The sequence below is a fragment of the Dipodomys merriami genome, unplaced genomic scaffold, assembly GCF_024711535.1.
Source record: "Dipodomys merriami isolate MVZ:Mamm:240054 unplaced genomic scaffold, mDipMer1.0.p SCAF_55, whole genome shotgun sequence".
Lineage (NCBI taxonomy): Eukaryota > Metazoa > Chordata > Mammalia > Rodentia > Heteromyidae > Dipodomys > Dipodomys merriami.
This window is the reverse complement of record NW_027206124.1, coordinates 3,035,637-3,056,269: the sequence shown is the minus strand read 5'-3', so window position 1 is coordinate 3,056,269 and position 20,633 is coordinate 3,035,637. Positions and strand designations below refer to the sequence as shown.

The 20,633-nt window shown below is 55.5% G+C and overlaps 1 protein-coding gene across 1 annotated transcript in view; it reads right to left on the bottom strand.

Annotated features, from left to right (window-relative positions):
• Positions 1 to 20,633, bottom strand: part of Cacna1i (calcium voltage-gated channel subunit alpha1 I) — a 99,508-nt gene that overhangs the window by 24,280 nt on the left and 54,595 nt on the right. The window contains exons 7-16 of the mRNA XM_069999580.1: positions 16,111 to 16,426; positions 14,906 to 14,998; positions 12,034 to 12,346; positions 9,009 to 9,424; positions 3,584 to 3,735; positions 2,359 to 2,544; positions 1,904 to 2,021; positions 1,614 to 1,769; positions 1,091 to 1,184; positions 317 to 519 (exon numbers count right to left, since the gene is read on the bottom strand). Of these exons, the coding sequence (XP_069855681.1) occupies positions 317 to 519; positions 1,091 to 1,184; positions 1,614 to 1,769; positions 1,904 to 2,021; positions 2,359 to 2,544; positions 3,584 to 3,735; positions 9,009 to 9,424; positions 12,034 to 12,346; positions 14,906 to 14,998; positions 16,111 to 16,426 (2,047 nt within the window). The remainder of the gene's footprint in view (positions 1 to 316; positions 520 to 1,090; positions 1,185 to 1,613; positions 1,770 to 1,903; positions 2,022 to 2,358; positions 2,545 to 3,583; positions 3,736 to 9,008; positions 9,425 to 12,033; positions 12,347 to 14,905; positions 14,999 to 16,110; positions 16,427 to 20,633) is intronic.

Sequence of the window (20,633 nt, the reverse complement as noted above, 5' to 3'; positions counted from 1 at the left end):
TGAGCCTCAGAGATGGAGAGCAGTTGGTTTGTGGTCATATAGCAAAGGACAGATTCAAGCTCTAGTCTACATGGACCCCCAAGAATTTATCCCACCTATTGCTGTCAAGATGAAACCCCTGTTCTCTATACCAGAGCCTACGGTAGACACCACTCATTCATTGTTGCCAGGCCATTCTCTGGCACTGGGCACCCAGGAGTGACAAATCAGGAATGCGTGGTTTGGGTGGGATAGCGGGGTGCCCTAGCTTGGGTTGGAAACAGGGTCCCCCCACTCCAGATCAAGGAGCACCATCACCGCCCACCGGAGGACTCACCAGGGAGCGCTGATCATAACTCATCCGGCCCAGAGACATCACGCTGCTCTTGCGGGAGTCCAGGGCCACCAGGACTGGGTCCGGCTGCAGAGAGAGGCGGGGCACGGCGCCCACAGCCCCCGCAGTACCCAGGTGCCCACCCAGTGGGAGGCTAGGGTCCAGGTGCCCATTAGGAGTCATGGGGATTGGACAGAGCTTGGGATCTGGAGGAGTAAGATGACAGAGAGGACAATAGACAGAAGAGAATGAGAGTAAAGGAAGCCACGAAACAGAGCAATAGAAATGGAGAGCTCTTCTGAGAAGACATCTCCACCAGGAAGTCTTCTGGGCTGCACCCCATCCCATGAGCCTTTGGGACTCTTTACTCTGCCTGAGTCCTTGGCCTTCCACACTTGGATGAGTTTCATCAGAGGGAAGCCGGCAAGGGCTGTGTGCCTGGCTTGTGGAAGCACTAGGCAGGGGTTGGGAGAGATTTGTTCCAAGTGCACTAGTGGAACCCCAGCCTCAGCCTAAGGCCCCAAGATTCTAACCACGGGAATCTATGGTCTGTAGCTGCCCCTCTGGCTGGCTTCTAGAAAGTTCATGAATGGCGTCCTCCCTTTGAGACTCAGCACCTCCTTTAGTTGTGAACGGAAAAACTGAACACAGGGCATGAGCCGCCCATGAGCAACCCCCACACCTGGGCTTGATTGAGGAGGAAGCCGGAGGCCCTGTGCCCGTCTGCATATGGAGGGAAGGCCTCTGGCTCTGGGGGACAAGCAGAAACCTATTTACCTCTGCTGCCTTCCAGGGCCTCCTGGAGCTTGTCAAACTCCTCCATGTTGGAAGAGCTCTGGTCCTCATCCGAGTAGGAGCGATTGGCGTCACCCTAGGAGAGCAGCGCAGAGGTCAACATAGCCCTCCCCCCCCCCCCCCCCCCGCCAGATCCTGAAGTTTTCCATAGCTATTTCAACTTCCCTTTTATAGGTGAGGAAACTGAGGCTTAGAAAAAGGACAAAAGAAGCTAATGACAACCTAGGCTGCAACCATCTATTTGCCTGATTAAAACTGTCCCCAAAGCCTCTGAGAAAGAAGGAAGCTGGGTCTAGAAACCCAGATATGGGGGCCTTGGAATCTCAGATGGAGAGGCCTGGCCCTTCAGCCCGCAGCATCTGTTTTGCATGCTTTCTGTGCCAGAGAGCTCACCACCTCAGTTGGATGTTTGAGTCACAGCCCTCCCCCATCCCCAGGCTGCCTCTCCCCTGCCCAGGGGCTTGCCCCAGGGAGGTACCCTCCCCCACACCGGGGCTGCGGTCACCTCAGCCTGGAAGCCCTCCACCAGGATGGCCACCAGCAGGTTGAAAAGCACATAGTTGCCAAAGGTCATGAGGGCGACAAAGTAGAGAGAGGCCCAGGGGGAGGTGGAGGCCATGCCGTTGTAAAGGACCACGTTCCAGTCCTCCTGGGTGAGGATCTGTTGGGGGGACATGAGTCAGTGCTGGGTCCCCCGGGCCCAGACCCAGCCTCTGAGTCACTTCAGCCCTCCCAAGCCTGCTGTCCAGGATGGTTTAACCAGAAACACAAGGGTGCAAGGCTCCAGCCTCTCACCTGGAACACCGTGACAATGGCCCACAGCAGGGAGTCGAAGTTCTTTCTGTCTGGGACTGTGTCTCCCGTGTCTGTGCGCAGGCTGAATTTGCAGCCAAAGATGTGCATCCCGAGGATGCTGTGGGAGCAGGGAAGAAGAGTTCACAAGGTGCAGGGTGCAAGTTCTCTGAGCTCAGAGGAGGGCCAAGGGGCACATGCGTACCAAGCTCAAACGGGTGCAGTGCAACTGCGCATTGAGCTGCCTGCCCGTTCTCAGGACGACTCAGTGGGGTGGGGGGGAGGCAACGTTAGTCCCATCTTCCCATTTTGTAGACAGGAATACTGAGGCTGGGGGTGGGGAGTACCTTCCCCAGAGCCACCAGGATAGAATGCTGGCACCAGGACCCACACCCAGACCCAGGTGAGTTTGTCCCTGGGATCTTCAGCCAGCCACCGTCCCCACAGGTGTAGCTCACCTGAAGATAAAGATGAAGAGCATGAGCAGCATGCAGAAGGTGGCCACGTTGTCCATGGTCTTCATGAGCACCACGAGCTGGCGTCGCAGCGCGGGCATGAAACGCACCAGCTTCAGCACCCGCAGCAGCCGGAACGTACGCAGCACCGACAGCCCGCCATCTGCCTGCCCCACGATCTCCCAGATGCTGGGGGGGGGAGTGGATATACAAGTATCAGGGAGGCAGGAGGAGGTCAGTGGGAGACCAGAAGGAGAGGGAGGCAGAATCAGAAAGATGGAAGTATGAACAGACAAGAGCTTCAGCTCATTCATTCATTCATCCAACAAATGATGCACCAGATGCTGCTGACTGCACCCCTAAACCAGTGCCTGGAGTCCATGGACAGATACACATACACACACACACACACACACACACACACACACACACACACACACACACACACACACACACACACACACACACACACACACACACACACACACACACACACACACACACGCCAGTGGCTAAAATCTAGGAAGCTCAGTGAATGTCACTGTTCTCTTTTTGAGATTTTATGCTTCTTTTGATTATGAATAAGCCTCAGAATTAGCATACCTATGGCTCTGTGGGCAATTGAAATAGTTGATACCTTCCTGTCACATGACAGTTGATGCAGCTATTTCTAAGTATTTTTTATGCACAGATCTTCTTTGGAATGATGGTCTAAACCCATTGCTGACATCTTGCTATTTAACACATTCATCCAGAAACTAAATCACCAGTTTATATATATATATATATATATATATATATATATATATATATATATATATACACACACACACACACACACACACACACACATACCTATCTATATCTATACCTATATATATTTGGGCTGGGTGCTGGTAGCTCACACCTGTAATCCTAACTACTCAGGAGGCTGAGATCTGAGGATCGAAGTTTGAAGTCAGCCTCATTAGAAAAGTGCCTGAGACTCTTCAATTAATCAGCAAAAAAAAAGCCAGCTGTGTCTCAAGTGGTAGAGCACCAGCTTTGAGCACAGGAAGCCAAACAAGAGTGTGAGGTCGGAAGATCCTGAGTTGAAGCCCCAGTAGTGGCACAAAAATCAATGAAGATGTGTGCAGAAGTGTTTTTCATCTCCTTGGCCACTTTTCTGTACTGTCTGGGGTCACTGCACGACCCCCAGTACTCGGCTGCAGAGCGGGTGAGGAAGTACCTGATGATGACGATGATACTGTCAAAGATGTTGTACGGGTTTCGCAGGTAGTCGAAGAGCCCGAAGGCAGCTAGCTTCAGGATCATCTCCAGGGCGAACATGCTGGTGAAGACCACATTGCAGATCTCCAGGACGTTGGTCAGCTCCTCTGGCTGTGGGAACATTGGGGAAGGGGAAGCGTAACCCTGCGGGTCTGGGTCCTGGCTGTTATCTCCTGTCATCTCCTCTCAGCTCTGACCCCTCAGGGTCCTTCCTACAAGGTCCACTGGGGGCCACGCTTCCCTAAACTCAGAAGTGGTCCTGACATTGCATGCTGAGGGTACTGCCACAGCTATCACTCACTGTAAACTCTCGAGCCATCTCACACCGTGCCCATGAGGAAAGGGCACAGGCAGGGCACCTGCTGCCTGCCAGGCACGGCCCACACACAGAACACTGCCATGATGGCTCCCAGAGGACGCTGGGACCCCAGGAGGTCGAGGGAAGGCCCTAAGCTGCCCACTTATCTGCTCCCCACTCCATAGGCAGCTGCAGACTTCCTCTGTCCCGGGGCTGTTTGCCTCATGGTTTCTAGCAGCAGATGGTGACTTGCAAAGGGCAGTCCCCTCCACTGCTGCGCCTCCCTTCCCTCATCCATAGCAGGGGTCACTCCTAGCCCCTCACTAAGGGTATTGAGGCTCCAGCCCTTCTCTTCCCTCCGTGGCCTCTCTGCTATCCCGGGAAGGGTCTGCCTGGTGCTCATGGTAGTGCCACTTGACTGAATCCTGGAGAAGAAAGGGCATGTGTCCCTCCCTGACCACGAGTCCCTCGCTAACCCTGATGCCTGACACGGGACTGAGCCTGGCCACCTGCAAGTCCACCGCTGGCCTTCCCTGAATAGGCTAGCAAACAGGCTGGGCAACACGGACTGACCTGCTCAGGCCACCCTGCAGGAAGGTAGCAGGGCTGGGTACTCATCCAAGTCAGACTCCAAGCTGCTGTCCCATTACAGACTGAAGCCGCACCTGAGCCCTCCCAGTCATTCACTCACTCATTAACTCATTCATTCATTCACTCACTCATTCACTCTTTCATTAACTCATCTACTCACTCAACTCACTTATTCATTCACTCATTCGCTTACTTATTCACTTACCTGTTCACTCATTCACCCGCTCACTCACTCATTCACTTACTTGCTGACTCAGCCATTCACTCATTCACTCTCACCCACCCACTCACTCACTCTCTCGCTCTACTCAGCCACTCGTTCACCCACCCACCCACTCGTTCACTCATTCATTCATCCATTCACCATTCACATCTTCCCTTGGAAGACCTATGGGGTCTTCCTGCAATGTTCTGGGCTTTGCTACTGAAATAGAGCAGCTCACAGCTGGCGGAAAAGCCCCACAAGCCACGCTAACAAAGCAGGCCAGCACCCAGGGCGACAGGGCCACAGAAGGTAGGTGAAGGACGGTGTCAGGAAGCCCAGAGAACTCCTGAAGGAAGCGCCATCTTAGCAGAGATCTAAGAAGACGGTTGGTGTCAGGGAAGCAGCAAGAGTGCTCGGAGCCCAGCATAGCACAGGCTGCGAGGTGAGAGGCCAGGACCACAGCGGCCCGCTCCCCTGGGCCGGGAGCAGCAGGAAGCCCTAGGGCTGACTTGGGTTCCATGTGGCTTTAAAGAAGAAGAAAGCTACCCAGCCCCCAGTTTTCCACCTAGCGCGTAGGAAATCTCATAGCTGCCAGCTCCTCGCAAGCCCAGATGAAAAGGGAAGAGCCATCTCCATCTGTAATTACACTTGACACAAAATGGTCCCGAAAGGGGAGTGGGGGGCCCCAGAGGGGCCTCACAGGGAGGGCTCAGACCCTGCTCAGTGTTCCCAGACCACACAAACCACGTCCGTGGGCGCTGACAGCTCAGGAGGGCCTGGCCCGGCCCTGGGCCGCGCGCAGCCGGTGCGCACACTCCTGCCATCGCCATCAGCGCAGCGAGGGAGCCGCTGCTTCCCCGAAAGGTCACCGCTGGCTCCCCGCCCCCGCAGCAGCTGCCGCTCCAGGCACTGCACACCTGTTACTCTTCTCCTAATGGACCGTCCATCACTCCCCAAGGTATTTCTCTGGGAGGGAGACAGGCTGGAAAGCAGCAGACAGATGTACATAGACATTGCCAGTGAGAGGCTGAGGAGGGAGGGTATGAAAGGGCCTGGACAGAGGCACAGAGAGATGGGCAGAGACAGACAGACAGACATGAGCATAAGATTCAGGCAGCAAAGACAGAGCACAGAGACTCAGAGACACACACAGAGAAAAACACCAAAGGACATTAAAAGAAGAGGAGGAAGAGGAGGAAGAAGAGGAAAAGAACTGAGATGACATAGCACTAGGACTATAGTAGCCAGAGACCTGGCCAGAAGGGGACGGACACACAGAAAGCACAGGCCTCAAGGTCGCTGGGAATGAACGGCCATCCTGTCCTCCTGTCTGCCCTGCCCTGTGCACATATTCTTCCAGCCTCGGGGTCCATGGGGATGTCCAAGCTGTCTGTCTCACTGATGAACTCATTCCTTGGGGAATTCATCTCCGGTGCCATAGGCCCCAGGAAGCCTCCCTTGACTACAGCCCACTTCCATGCCTCTGTTCCTTGAACCCTTCCAGGGTTCAAATTTTAGCCACTGCTGGGCCACTGGTGGCTCACGCCTATAATCCTAGGTACTGAGGAGGCTGAGATCTGAGAATCCCAGTTCAAAGCCAGCCCTGGCAGGAAAGTCTGTAAGACTCTTATCTCCAATACACCACCAAAAAACCGGAAGTGGCACTGTGGCTCAAAGTGGTAGAGTGCTTGCCTGGAGCAAAAAGAGCTCAGGGACAGCACCCAGGCCCTGAGTTCAAACCCAATGGCCAGGAAAAAAAAAAAGTCAGCCACTAAGGCAGCCCACCTTCCTGCGCCCAAAGTCACCCCCTGCACCTGGGCTGGCAGTGACGGGACAGGGGCTCCAGAAAGGAGAATGAAGTGGGCGGAACCCCTGCCGGTTTTGTGGTCTTGACGTGGGCCCTGAGCTGGCCGGGGTGAGCTCTATCCCAGGGAGAGGCCCTGCACCCTGGCCGGCTGCCCGTTCAGCCCAGCCTCCACTTTTCATCCTCAACCTTGACCATCCTCCAGGTCCAGGCCAAGGTGAGTTCAGGAGGAGACATGGGACCACCAGGGGTGCATCGGAAGAGAGAAAGCATTTTCCAAATAGCGTCAGGATATGTCAGCCAGGCTGTCACCCAGGGGTGGCCCAGGGTGCGGCTTAGGAGGAAAAGAGTGAACACCCCCCCCACCAGCCTACCAAGTCCCGTCCTGATCAGCAGTGCCCGCCAGTCATCCATTCCCTCTGCAGACAGGAGCAGGGGAGATGCTGTGTGGTTCACCTGCACCTACCCCCAGCCCTCCTCTCCCTCCTCTCCCTGTGCCCCCTTGGCGGCCCTGGGCTACCTCTCTCTGTGGGTGCCACCTCAGCGGGGGATGCTCAAAATAAACTTGGGGGTGGATCGGTTCCTGCTGAGCCATGTCTGGGAAGCAAAAATACCAGCAGGGCCCTGCACAGAGCTTCACCAAACAATGGCTGCCACTCGGAGCTGCTTTAAAAAGAACATTTCAAAAATGCTTCCTCCTCCTCACTTTTTCTTTAACTAATTAATTTTTGCAGCTCCAGACAGCGGATGGTAAACTCACCCCAGGCTGGTGGCAGAAGGCTCCAACAAAAGTCTCGCCGGTCATGACTGAGTCATGAGAACCTCCCGAGTGCTGGAATTCTTGGGGGTACTTGGCCTTCCCAGCCCCTCTGGGGGGAGGGGATCGCCCATAGACCTTGAGTCAGGGGCGTGGCCTCCCTGTTGCCCTATAAGTGGGAGGCTGGGAGGGGAGGGGCCCTGCTAGAGGGGCCCTTGTGAGAACCCAGGGCCTGGCGCTCAGTAGCTGCTCAGTCGATAGTTTCCCATCCCTAAGAAGGAGAGGGCAGAAGTCAGTATGGACCATCCATGGGGCATAATGGGGGCCACCGGAAGAGACGACTCCAGTACCATGTGTTGACTGCTACCCAGAGGGAAGAGGTCCCACCTGATTCTGGGTTCAAATGAATGCTGGTAGCTCAAACCTGCAATCCTACACAGGATCATGGTTCAAAGCCTGCCCAGGCAGTAAAGTCTGTGAGACTCTTCTCTCCAATTAACCACCAAAAAGGCAGAAATGGAACTGTGGCTCAAGTGGTAGAGTGCCAGGCCTGGAGTAAAAAAGTTCAGGGACAGTGCCCCAGCCCTGTGCTCAAGCCCCAATTCAGGAAGGAAGGAAGAAAGGAAGGCAGGCAGGCAGGTGGGGAGGGTGGGAGGGAGGGTGGACAGACAGACAGACAGCTCCTGCAGAATGTGGCCAGATGTGAGGGGGGGGGAGGGTAAACAGACAGACAGACAGACAGCTCCTACAGAATGTGGCCAGCTGTGAAAGGGCCAGCCTTGGAGCCTGGCAAGGACCACGGCCAGCCCTAAGGCTGAGCTTCCCTCACTGTGGGCTGGCTCGGAGGGGTTCAGGGAAGCAGGACCCTGCATTGTGCTAACACACTGGTCTATGAAGAAACGGCCCAATTTATAGCATCTGCCAATTTCCTTGGTGTAAATACTTCCTCCATAGTTTAACAACTGCTTGTAAAATCCTCACATGAGAAAGCTGGCTCTCTCCAGCTGGCTCCAACAAGCCACGGGCAGTACCCAGCTCTGGTACAGCGGGGTTCAGACATGCCAACGCGGCGATGGTGGGTGTGCCGGGCTGGCTGGCGCCTGTGGGAGAGGAGGTCTGGGCAGCCTGTCTTACAAGCTTCACCCTGCAGAGCCGCACCCCCCCCGCCCCCCAGAGGACCTTTTTAATTAAGTCAGAATGGCTGATGGACCAGCAGCACCCCAGGGGCCTAATTCCAGGAAATTGAATAGATCCCGTGCCTGGAAAGCCGATGAACCAGGAGTGAGCATGCGGCCCTCACTGGGCACAGAGCAGAGGCTCACAGAAAGAAGCCAAGCTAAGCCAAGGGATTCTAGAAACTCAAACCCTGTCGGATGTCTGTCTTAACACAAAGATGGACTCAAACCAGCCCCTGACTGTCTGTGAGGGACTCAAGTCAGACGCCTCACCAGACTGTTGCCCCAGGAGTGGCCTATAGACTGGGGACATCTGTGCCGCATAGGGTGCAAAGGACTGGCCCCCCTCATTCTTATCCCCCAACTCACCCTGCAGAACTGCTTCCCCTTAGCTGAAGCATGGCCCTGGACTGGGCACTGAGGGACACAGGGGACTAAGTTCAGCCAGAGACAAGTAGACAGACACACAGACATGTGGACCCAGCTGGGCCTAGGCCTGGATGGCCACCCCTCCACCCCCAGGTAGCCCAAGCCCAGCACTCCACCACACTGGCCTGCTCGTGGTGCTCGATGCCCATGCTGACGGTGTTGACCAAGATGGCCATCATGATGCCCCGGTTGAAGTATTTGCTGTCCACGATGCCCCGCAGCTTGGCTCGCGTTTCCCGCCACACGCCCCTGCACAGCCAGGCCGCCCCGTCCGGCTGTTCCTCCTCATCCTCCTTCCCCAGGCCTGAGGAAGCCCCATCCTCACTGCTCTGGGGCCCATCCTCATCAGCCTCCGCCTCTCCAGAGCCCCCACTTCCTGAGCCCTCCTGGCCCGAGTCGGTGCTGCCCAGGCCCGAAGGTCGCCGGCCTGCCTCCTGCAGGCAGCGTGGGCAGTGGGCAGGGTCAGAGGCCAGCATGGCGGACACGGGCTGCACCAGCGTGTGAGGAGTTGGGTCCAAGGGACTGTGCCGCGGGCACAGCTCTGAAAAGCAAACAGAGGGCAGCATCAAGCCAGGCACTGGTGGCTCACGCCTACAATCCCAGCTACTCACCATGCTGAGATCTGAGGATCACAGCTTGAAGCCAGCCTAGGCAGAAAAGGTTTATGAGACTCTTGCCTCCAATTAATCAGCAAAAAGCCAGAAGTGAAGCTGTGGCTCAAGTGGCAGAGTGCCATCCTTGAGCCAAAAAGCTAAGGGGCAGGGCCCAGGCACTGAATTCAAACTCCTGTACCAGCATGCATGCGCGCGCACACACACACACACACAGAGAGAGAGAAAGAGAGAGAGAGAGAGAGAGAGAAAGCATCAGTTCCATACCAGACCCAACCAACCCTCTGGAGACCCACAGGGTCTGCCCAGAACAAGCCAGCCCCACCAAAAGGGGCCTGGTCTTCCCTGGAGAAGTAGCATTCTCTCTTCAGGCATTGGCCCTGTATAGTGACAGAGCCAGGCTCTTATAGAAAATGGACGCCCTGGGGCTAGGAATGTGGCTTAGTGGTAGAATGATTGTCTAGCATGCATGAAGCTGTGGGTTCAATTCCTCAGCACCACATAAACAAAAAAAGCTGGAAATGGCACTGTGGCTCAAGCGGTAGAGTGCTAGTCATGAGCACAGAGAGGCTCAGGGACAGTGCTCAGGCCCTGAGTTCAAGCTCCAGGACTGGCAAAAAAAAAAAGAAAAGAAAATGGACACCCCTTAGAGGAGCTATGACCTTCCTAAGCTCCCCGCCTGTGTGGAGAATGGAGAAGGCAGGTGACCTTGAGCCCCAAGCCCAGGACTTCCTTCCACACAGCGTTTGACAGTCAGAGGGAGGGGAGCCTGAGGCCCACAGGGGGGTGTGGCCTTATCCTCACCACTGCCTAGGGGGGTGTGGCTTCCACCCTCTCCAGGGCCTGCTGGGTTGTGGCCTCCATCTTCACCACTGCACTCAGGGGGCGTCACCCTGTCCACTGTCCTGGGGGCGTGGCTTCCACCCTCCCACCACCTGGGAATCTCTGAGAAGCTAGGCTGGCCTTGAACTCTAGTGCTGTGATCTGCCAGCCAGCACAGGGAGGTTTCACAGAGGCTTGATTGGTTTGGCTTCTTTATGTTTTTCCCAAAATAAACACATTTTGCTTGTGTAAGCAAAAAAAAAAAAAGTAGTGTCAAAGAGAAAGAAAAGACTGTGATGTCCACGCTTCAGTACACACTAGCCTCCAGATGTCCCCCAAGCCTCAGTCAGAGCTCCCGGACTCATTCACACTCTGTAACCAGAAGCCCAGGAACTGCCTCGGCCCTAGAGGCCGGGTCAAAGCCCTCCCCGGTCCTGCCTCACTGCTCCCACAGTGGAGGACAGAGGTGGGGGGAGGAGGGGCCTCACACAGTCTTAGGAAGAAGGGATGGGATCAGCAGGAAGCCCTCGAAATAAACACCCTCCTAGTCCTCAGACCCCAGACCCCCTACCATCCACCTGCTGGGCCAGCCAGGGGTCCTCCAAGGCCAGGCCTGGACAGCTAGCTTGGAGGACAGTGGGTGGCAGTTCTGAGAAGGAATTTTCCTGCTGGACTCCCAGACTCCCAGAATGAGAGAGCTGGGGTGCAGCGTGGGGCTTGGATCCTGTGGCTCAGGATCGCTGCTGGAGCCCTGCAGAGGGGCCACGCAGGGAACATCACGCCACACTCTGCAGCCGCTCCAGGGAACAGCTGGGTGACAGCCGACGTCCTCAGCACCAACTGAGAGGAAGCAGGCTGGCCCTGGCTTCGCCCTGGAGCTCTGAGTGGCCTCCTCCTAGGGTTGGGTACATTGGCTGCTAGAGGCAGACACTCAGCAAAGCCCCAGCACCCCTGGCAGCCCAGGGGTGACAGAGCTGTGCCACTGATGCACTGGGCTCATCTCATTTGCACCCTAGTTTTTTCATCTGAAAGTTGGGAATGATATGACCAGTGCAGCCCCCTTTCTCAGGATTGCTTCATAGACCAAATGCACTCCAGGGACACCCTATCCTGAACCAGAACCCCCCAGAAACAAGCTGGTCACGCTCAGTATGAGAAATAGCTTAGTGGCAGGAGCAAAACGCTGGGTGCAGATTATCCTGACACACCAGGCCTTTGGGGAGAAAGGTCATGATCCTCAGTGCCCAGCATTCTGGTAAGCAGGGACAGCAGAGGAGCCACAGCAGGGCCATGCAGTCTGAAGCCAGAAGGGCTGCACGAAAGACCAAAGAAAAGATCATCGCATGTTTTTCAGTGGCTCCTGGGACACCCTGGAAGTGAATTCCTCCAGGGCCCGGGGGCCGAGGCCCCAGCCAGCCAGCCAGAACTGGCTGGAGCAAGAGACCGAGAAAGCAGAATAATGCCTGGAACTCCCAGGCCATGAAACACCCACATCTGAAGAAAAGTCCTGGAAACCTGAGTCCACCAGAGCCCTCTCTACTTGAGCCACAGAGCCACTTCTGGCTTTTTCTGTTTATGTGGTGCTGAGGAATGGAACCCATAGCTTTCATGCATGCTAGGCAAGCACTCTACTCTCTAGTGATGGTGAGACTCATGGTCCATTCTGAGTCCCCAGTTGGTGGCACTACCAGCCTAGGGGGGAGGGGGCGGCACTTACTGTAGTGCCTGGGCTCCTTGGTGTGGGGCCCGGGCTTGGCAGGGGCTGGTTCCCCTGGGCCCAGGGCCTGACGCCGCCTCTGCAGGGCCTGATAGAGGCCCAAGGCCCGGCGCTTGGCTTTGCGCAGGATGTGGCACACGTATTGGAAGATCTCCTCGTAGCAGTCGCCGGGCTCGGCGTAGCTGGCCACGGTGCTGGAGGACAGGTAGCGCTGCCTCTGCTCCAGCATCAGCCGGTGCTCCCGCTGCTTGGTCTCGGAGAACTGGGTTGCTATGACAACGAGGCACAGGTTGATCATGAAGAAGGAGCCCACCTGTGACCAGCAGGAGGAAAGGACAGGGACAGAGGGGACAGTGGGGTGAGGGAGGCAGAGGTAAAGAAGGGGGTCATAAGACATGGAGAATGACACGAGGCAGAGGTGGAAATGGGGGGAAGAAGAGGGGTAAGGACGGATCAGAGATGTGAAAGAGAGAAATAGGGCAGAGCAGGGAGACAGGCAGCGAGAGAGAGCCAGGGGTACCAAGAGGACAGTGGGTGGAGAAGGGGGCTCAGGGAGGACAGAATCCAAGGGTGTGGGTGCAGAGTTCGCAGGTGGAGACAGCAGAGGAGCAGGGGAGGGGGGAGGGGCCCAGAGACACAGAGGCACAGACACAGACGGGGACAGGAAAAGATCTCTGAGGCTTTGCTCCACAGAAAGGCCCAGGCAGCTCCCCTGGCCCCATCAGAGCTGCTTCTAAGCCAAGCCCTCGGGTCACAAGCCCCAAACCACAGCCACCGCCATCTGGGGCATGGCCACTGCACCCAGGGAGGGTAAGATAAGTGAAGGACTTTTCTGATCAGAATGGGGCAGTGGGTACTGCAGCCAAGGACCAAAGACCCCCACCAGCTGCATGGCCCAGGCCAGGTACCCTGCCTCTCAGGTCCAGGCAGGGGAACCTGCTTGGCCAGTGTGTTTGTTCAGATGGGGCCCCTGGACCCTGCCAGCACCAGTAAACTCAGTATCCTCGGCTCTCCTGGAACCTCCTATTCTGGGCAGAGCCAATCAGGACCCAACAAGGTAGCAAGAAAAACAGCAGAGTATGTTTATTGAGCACTTACTGAGTACTCAGAGTCCAGAATCTAGATCCCTATTTCATGTAGACTGTGGGGACATAGGAGCCTACTTAAGGATTCCAGACTATTCTTTAGAGAGAGTGGGAGGGGAGAGAGAGAGAGAGAGGGAGGGTGGGAGAGAGAGAGAGAGAGAGAGAGAGAGAGAGAGAGAGAGAGAGAGAGAGAGTGTACCAGGCCTTGAACTCAGGGTCTGCCACAGCTTTTTTTGCTCAAGAGTGAAGCTCTACCACTTGAGCCATAGCTCTACTTCCAGCTCTTCACTGGTTAATTGGAGCTAAGTCTCGTGGACTTTTCTGCCCGGGCTGGCCCTCACCATGAACCCCAGATCTCAGCTAGGATTACAGGTGTGAGCCACCAGTGCCTGACTCAGGCTCTATTCATTCAGTCAACCAGCAGAAGCAGACAGAGCCTTCTCCAGCCCTTCTGGAGCCTAGGGAGTCCTCTCGCAATCCCAGAGGCCTCTGCTTCCCTTTCATGGGACACTGACCCACTCTGTGGGTGACCCTGACTTCAGGCTCTTCCATGATGAGGAGGGGGGAGCCTTACCCATTAAGGCTCAGTTCTAGTGCTGCCTCCTCCAGGAAGCCCCCCCCCGAATGGTTGAGGGGCCTCCTGTGGACCCCTCAGCCTCTGGGGCTCCCTTCTATCCAGCACTTAAGGTCCTGGGTGGTCATTGCTCGTCCTTCTGCCATGCCGAGCCCTGGAGCTCACGGCTGCCCCCAGCACTGGGCTCAAGCTGGGTGCAGTGCTGGCTTTCCTGAAGTTTCTGGGAGTGAATGGATGGCAATGCTGAACAACAGCTGGACCCTTCTCCCTTTCATCAGCAGCATCACCCCACGGCCTGACGCGCACTGGAGCTCTGCTAACAGCAGGTGCATCTCGGGTCAGCCGTCAGCTTGCCCTCACTCCCCACCCCCGTCCGAGGTCCACCAGCTCGGGATGGGGCACTACCCCAGAGGGCAGAACATGCCCTCACCCACCACCAGGAAGCGGGAGATGCTGGCCTCGCTCCGGCAGGGAGAAAGACGGCTGTCCCCCAGAGTGAATCACCGGCACAAATGGGAACTGTGCCATGTCTGAAGCTGCAGTCAGGCATGACGGGGAAGATGCGCTGGCTCTGGGGACTGTGGGGGGGGGGAGGCAGGAGGGGCTGGGCCTGGAAGGGTGGATAGAGCCCTCTAGATCTTTCTACCATTCATTCACGCATGCATTCATTCACGAGTTCACCCATCAATCACCCACTCTGACGGCTCCAAGCGCAAAGCCTCACCACCCCCCCCCCCAATGCTTTCCTAAGAAGCAAGAGACCATCAAATGTTCCAGGGAGGCCACCCCTAGGGCTGACCTCCTCTCTCCATCTCTGACTCCAGAGCAGCCCCGGGCTTTCAGACACTCTTGTCCTCACAGGGACAAGCCCCAAGCCCTGGAGACTCCATACTGGGGCTGCACCCCCAGCTAAGGTCACAACAAGAATGTATTCCTAGAGATACGAGCAGAGAAAGATAAGCAGAAGCAAGTGGCTGGATGAAAATGTCTAGAAATGAAAAATGAAGGCAATCGAAAATGATGGATGCTTCCAGCGGCCACCCTGAAGAGCCCCTTCCATCACCGGCTGGTCAGCTGCATTAAAAAGCATGCTTCTCGCTGCCTCCCCCGCCCCCTGCTCTGCGGAGGGCTCCCCGAGGACCCGTCCCTCCTCCGCTCCCTGTCCCCAGGGGCCTCCCGAGCATGCCCTGAGCCCCAGCTCCCCGACACTTACTATGATGAGCAGAATAAAATAGATGAAGTTGTAGAAGGAGTGCGCATCCATCACATAGTACATGATCTCCACCCAGCCTTCCAGCGTGATCACCTGCAGGGGGAGAGCACCGAGCCTGAGGCCCTGGCCCCGGGGAACGGCAGCCAGCCAGGGAGCAGCTCACATTGAGGCCCTACTATGTGCTGGGACTCACTACACATGGCAATTTCATCCCCAAGGAACAGGAGGGCCAGACTCACCCCTGCTCCGCCAGAGCCCACCCACTTCCGGGCTACAACCCCAAGGGAGATGGAGAGGGGGACAGGCACAGCAAGGATCTCTGGGCTTAGGCTCAGGCTCACTAACTGGGCCACTTTCCCCCTTGGGCCCCACTGGCTTCTTCAGTTCGCAGGATGACAGAGCCCCTAGCAGGGCCGGGTGCAGCTTGGCAGAGCAGGGAGTGGGGGCTGGTTAAGGTTGCTATGACAGTCTCTCCGCCCATCCTCCACCCCAGGATCCTTCCAGAAAGGAACATGAGGGAGCCTGGGGAGAAACAGAGGCAGAGAACTCCCCTGCGCGCTTGGGACAAAGGATCAGAGCAGCAGCCCCAGGAGCTGAGCTGAGCCGAGCAGCTCCCAGTCCTCTGAACCCCTACTCCCCTCCTCAGTGGCTTCTGGGCTCCCCTCCTCCGCAGGCTCCTGCCCAGATCCTTCTGAGGACAGCAGATGCATCGCTTATACTGAGCCCTCACCTCGCGTCTGCAGACTGCTCACCCTCACAAAGATGAGAAGTCAGGCCCAGAGGGGTTAAATGACACCCCCAAAGTCCTCCACCCGCTAGCTCCCTTGTCAAACCCCACCCTGTCTGCAGAGTGCAGGGGAAGGAGGAAGCAGGGTCTCCGTGCAGAAGGGATTTCCTGTGAGACCAGCTCAGTGCCCCAGTCTCTAGGCCTGCACCCCAGCTGTCACCCCCTCTAGGAATGCCCTTCTCCCTCCTCACCTTCCACGGACCCGACTCTGTCTGGACTATGCCCCTCCAAAAATCTCATCTGCCCTCTGAACAGATCTCCCTGCAAGACCCCCTGGACCTCCAGGCTTTGGGGTCGGCCTACGTGGGGCAAAACTCCATTTAGCAGTTGTGTGACGCTCGGCAGCCTGGCACCCCTCTTCTCTGGGAACCTCGGGGTCTCTGCCGACAAAAGCCCACGCTGGGCAGGCGTCCCTCACCTGGAAGATGACGATCCAGGCATAGCCGATGTTGTCGAAGTTGATGGCGCCCTTGTGCGGGTTCGCGCTGCCGGTGCGGCACACGTTGTAGTAGCGGTTCCAGTTGACGCACAGGCCGCTGGCGTTGAGGTCCTGGCGCCCCGCCCCGAAGTCGTAGACGTCATCCTTGGACAGGCAGCACTCTCGGCCCTGCTCCTTGAGCGGGGGGATCTCCTGACAGCCCATGATGCCGTTGTCCCCCGACAGGGAGCAGATGAAGGGCATCTCGTCATCCTCCTCAGGCTGGTAGTAGGGCGGCAGGGCTACATCCCCTTGTCTGCGTATGGGGGAAGGGGGGGAAGGAGGGGCATGGAGAGGTCAGGCCGAGACTCACACCACGCACCTGTTTGGGGCACCTTTGGTGCAGTCACACTGCAAGCCCTGCCCTGGGAGAGCCCCGAGGGCCCCGGGGCTGCTCTAGGCCCACCTCCATCTAGCTCCTGGTTGGACACGCCCACCTGCCAGGTCCCTCCTCACTTGATGAGCAAATGCTAGATCTCACTAGCAGATGATGGTAAGACCCTCTGTCTGCCCTTCTCCCCACACGTGCAGCCCTGGGCCAGTCCCTGCCCCTCTCCTGCCATGGATTTTCTCATCTGTAAAACATAGACAATCCCTGCCCTGTCCACCCTGGAGACTAAGCGGCATTTCACCACAATCCCAAGTGAAGTCCCAGTATGACTTAACTATGGAACCTGGCTGGGTGGTTCAAGAATATATCTGGAGGGGAGGGCTGGGAAGGTGGCTCAGTGGTAGAGCGCTTGCCTTGCATGCCTGAGGCCCTGGGTTCGATTCCTCAGCACCACTTAAGCAAAATAAAAAAGAAAAAAGCCGGAAGTGGTGCTGTGGCTCAAGTGGTAGAGCCCTAGCCTTGAGCTGAAGAGCTGAGGGACAGCGCCCAGGCCCAGAGTTCAGGCCCCGCGACTGGACCCAAAAAAAAAAAAAAAGAATGTATCTGGAGGGGAGAAATAAATCCAGGCAGAGAAAGAAATGAGAAAGGGGAGGGGAGGGGAGAAGAGGAGCGGAGAGGGGAGGGGAAGGGAGAGGAGGGAAAGGGAGAGGAAGGGAAGGGAAGGGAAAGGAAAGGAAGAGAGGAGGAAAGGGGAGGGAAAGTGAAGGGAAAGGAAGAGAAGGGGAGGGAAGGAGTAGGGAAAGGGGAAAGGGAATAGGGAGGGAAGGAAGGAAGGAAGGAAGGGAGGAAGGAAGGAAGGAAGGAAGGAAGGAAGATGGACGGACAAATGGGGCTGGAGGCTGGGCATAATGGTGCACACCTGTGATCACAGATACAATGGAAGAATAGGTAGGAGGCTCACAGGCCAACTGGGGCAAAAGCAGACCACAGCTGAAAAAGGAAAGCAAAAAGGCCTTAGAGGTAGAGTGCCTGAGGTTAATATCCAACATTACTAGGGAGGGAGGGAGATTAGGGAAGGAGGGAGGAAGGGAAGGAGAAAAAGAAAGAGTAGGCTATTCTACCACTAATAATGACAAATCCAATACATGGGGGTACTGTCTTGGGACCAGAAAGGTGAGTGAAAGACCACAGCGACAGTCATAAATAAAAGCAAACACAGATAATGATGACATCCCGACCTGCTGGAATGGCTGAACACAGAGTGGAGACCAGCGCTCACATGGACTACTGGTAAACAAGCCAACTATACAGACCTTGTACAGCCTAAGAACACCCACCAACAATCACATGTCAGCTGATGCCAACAATCAAAGGCATCTGACCACCTGTTTCTAATAAATCACCCCTGTGATTTCCCGGAGAAGAGCCAGACTTTTCAACAAACGAGTCAAGGGTGACTTAATAGCCCAACCACACACTCTAGACTAATTCTTTTGTAGATGGACTAGACCTGCATGTGAAATATGAAATGAGAAAAGCTCACAGAGCACCAGAGAATATGCCCATGACCTTAGGCTGGGAGAAGAGTTCTTAAACTAGACACTAACAGCCATGCTTTAAAAAAAACAACTGATTGAAGAGCTGAATTTCCTTCTTGAGCTACACACTCATCAGAAGATGCTATCCCACTTATGAGAGGGAGAGAGATGGAGAAAGTGTAGGAAAGACACCATTATTAGAGCACAAAGTGTCTCCTTCCTCCTCGTTTCCGTGAATGACTTCTCATTGACCCAATTAATGACTTGGATTTCTGGGATTTGGGGGCTCTTAAGACCTCATCACCAGCCGGACATGGTAGCGCATGCCTGCAATCCTCGTTACTCTGGAGGTGGAGGGCAGGAGAATCTTGAGTTCAAGTTAGTGAGACCATATGTCAAAAGCAAACTTAAAAATTAAACCAAAAAAAAGGGGGGGTTGGGGGTGGGGAGAGTTAGGGGTGTGGCTCAAGTAGTGAAGTGTTTGCCTGGTATGCACAAGGCTCTGAGTTCAAACTCCAGTAGTGGAAAAAGAAGAAGGCTCACAAAGATTTTGGGCCATATCTGTGGGTGAATATAAGCCATTTTTTAAAAAAGCAAATACCAGGGCTGGAGCTGCTGGGCTGAGGCTGCTCCTGTGTTTCACCGCAGAGGTGCCAGCCAGACTTCCATGGTGATATATTCAATCTCCAGGAACACAGCAGGGCCACCCCACGGCCCACGGCCCTGACCTCTCTAACCACACTGGTGAGGTGTTCTGTTACTGTATTGCCTGCTCAGTTGTAGAGCCCAGAAAAGGAATGGCAACACCTGTCTTCTCATGAGTTTGTCAGCCTACTTGAACAACCCCAGGGTGGCGGGGGGGGGGGGGGGGGGGGGAAGGACATTGGCTGAGGTCTTTGGGGCCCATTTTTCATTCAATTGTGTTTGTTTTTCTTAACCTGTAGTTGGTTTTGGCATATTCTGGATTTGAGCCTTCTGCATTGTAAATGTTTCGTTCCAACCCTGATTGGAATCCATCCCTCCTGAAAACCCAGAGAGTTCTTCAGTGGTGGGTGGGGACCAGAGGGGAACACTGGGAGAGAGCAAGGGAAAGGGTGACATTGTCTAAAAGGAAATGCATTCTTTACCTGACTTATGTCCTGTCACCCCTCTGTATATCACCTTTATAATAACAATAAAAATTAAAAGTTCTTTTGTATTTGATTTTGGTTTTGCCTTTTTTGTTTTGAAACAGAGTCTCCTAAGAAACCCAGATTGGCCTCTGGTGGTAAGAGGTTCTAATTACAGAACCTCTGGCTCAGGGGCTGGGAAGGTGGCTCAGTGGTAGAGCACTTGCCTTGCATGCTCAAGGCCCTGGGTTCGATTCCTCAGCACCACATAAGCAAAAAGAAAAAAGCCGGAAGTGGCACTGTGGCTCAAGTGGTAGAGTGCTAGCCTTGAGCTGAAGAGCTGAGGGACAGCGCCCAGACCCAGAGTTCAGGCCCCATGACCGGACCCAAAAAAAAAAAAAAAAGAAAGAACCTCTGGCTCAGAGTTCTGAGTGTGTGCATGTGCGTGTGTGTGTGTGTGTGTGTGTGTGTGTGTGTGTGTGTGTGTGTGTGTGTGTGTGTGTGTGTGTGTGTGTGTGTGTGTACCTGGGCTTGAACTCAAGGGCAGAGTTCTTGCTCCTTTAGCTTTTTGTTTTTTGTCAGTGTGGGTCTGGGCGCTGTCCCTGAGCTCTTCTGCTCAAGCCTAGTGCTCTACCATGTTGAGCCACAGCACCATGTCCAATTTTCCAGTGGTTAAGAGTCCCATGGGGACTTGCCTGCCCAGGCTGGCTTTGAACCATGCTCCTCAGATCTCAGCCTCCTGAGTAGCTAGGATTATAGCATGAGCCACAGGTGCCCTGCTTCCTTTAGCTTTACTCAAGGCTAGCACTCTACTGCGTGAACCACATCTCCATTAACCAGCTTTTTGAGGCTAGCACTCTACCGTGTGAACCACATCTCCATTAACCAGCTTTTTGCTTATGAACTTTTCTGCCAGGGCTTTATTATCCTCAGATCTCAGCCTCCTGAGTCGCTGGGATTATAGGTGTGAGGCACCAGTAACTGAATGGCTCAGTTCTTAACAAGTACTGGGAGGTTTCTAATCTAGCCCCAGCCAGAGCAGCGTCTGATGGCCGGATGCAGGATGGGGAGGTTCAGGAGAGCTAGACCCCGCAGGCTGTATGGGGCTCCTCACATGTCCTCATACCAGGACCCTCCCCCAGCCTCCCCTTGACGTTCTGTACTAATCCCACTCCCCTAGTCCAGAGAAGGCTGAGAGGCTGAACCCGAGCCTGGGTGCACAGCCAGATGCTGACACTTTTCAGACAAGTAACAACACACCTCCTCTCAGGGCAAAGCTCAGCTTGCATGTGCCAGCTTTGGCCATCCCTTCCTGGGAGCGCCCAACCCCTGTTTGGGGCCCAGTCCCACCATCATCACAGAGCTAGTGGCATTCTGGGCCAGCTTTGGCACTTCCTGCTCTCACTGTTCCCAGCAGTCAGCATGGGCTGTATCCCCTCCCTCCTCCTCCTCCCACCCTCTCCCAATGGGCTGCTTCTGCCCCTC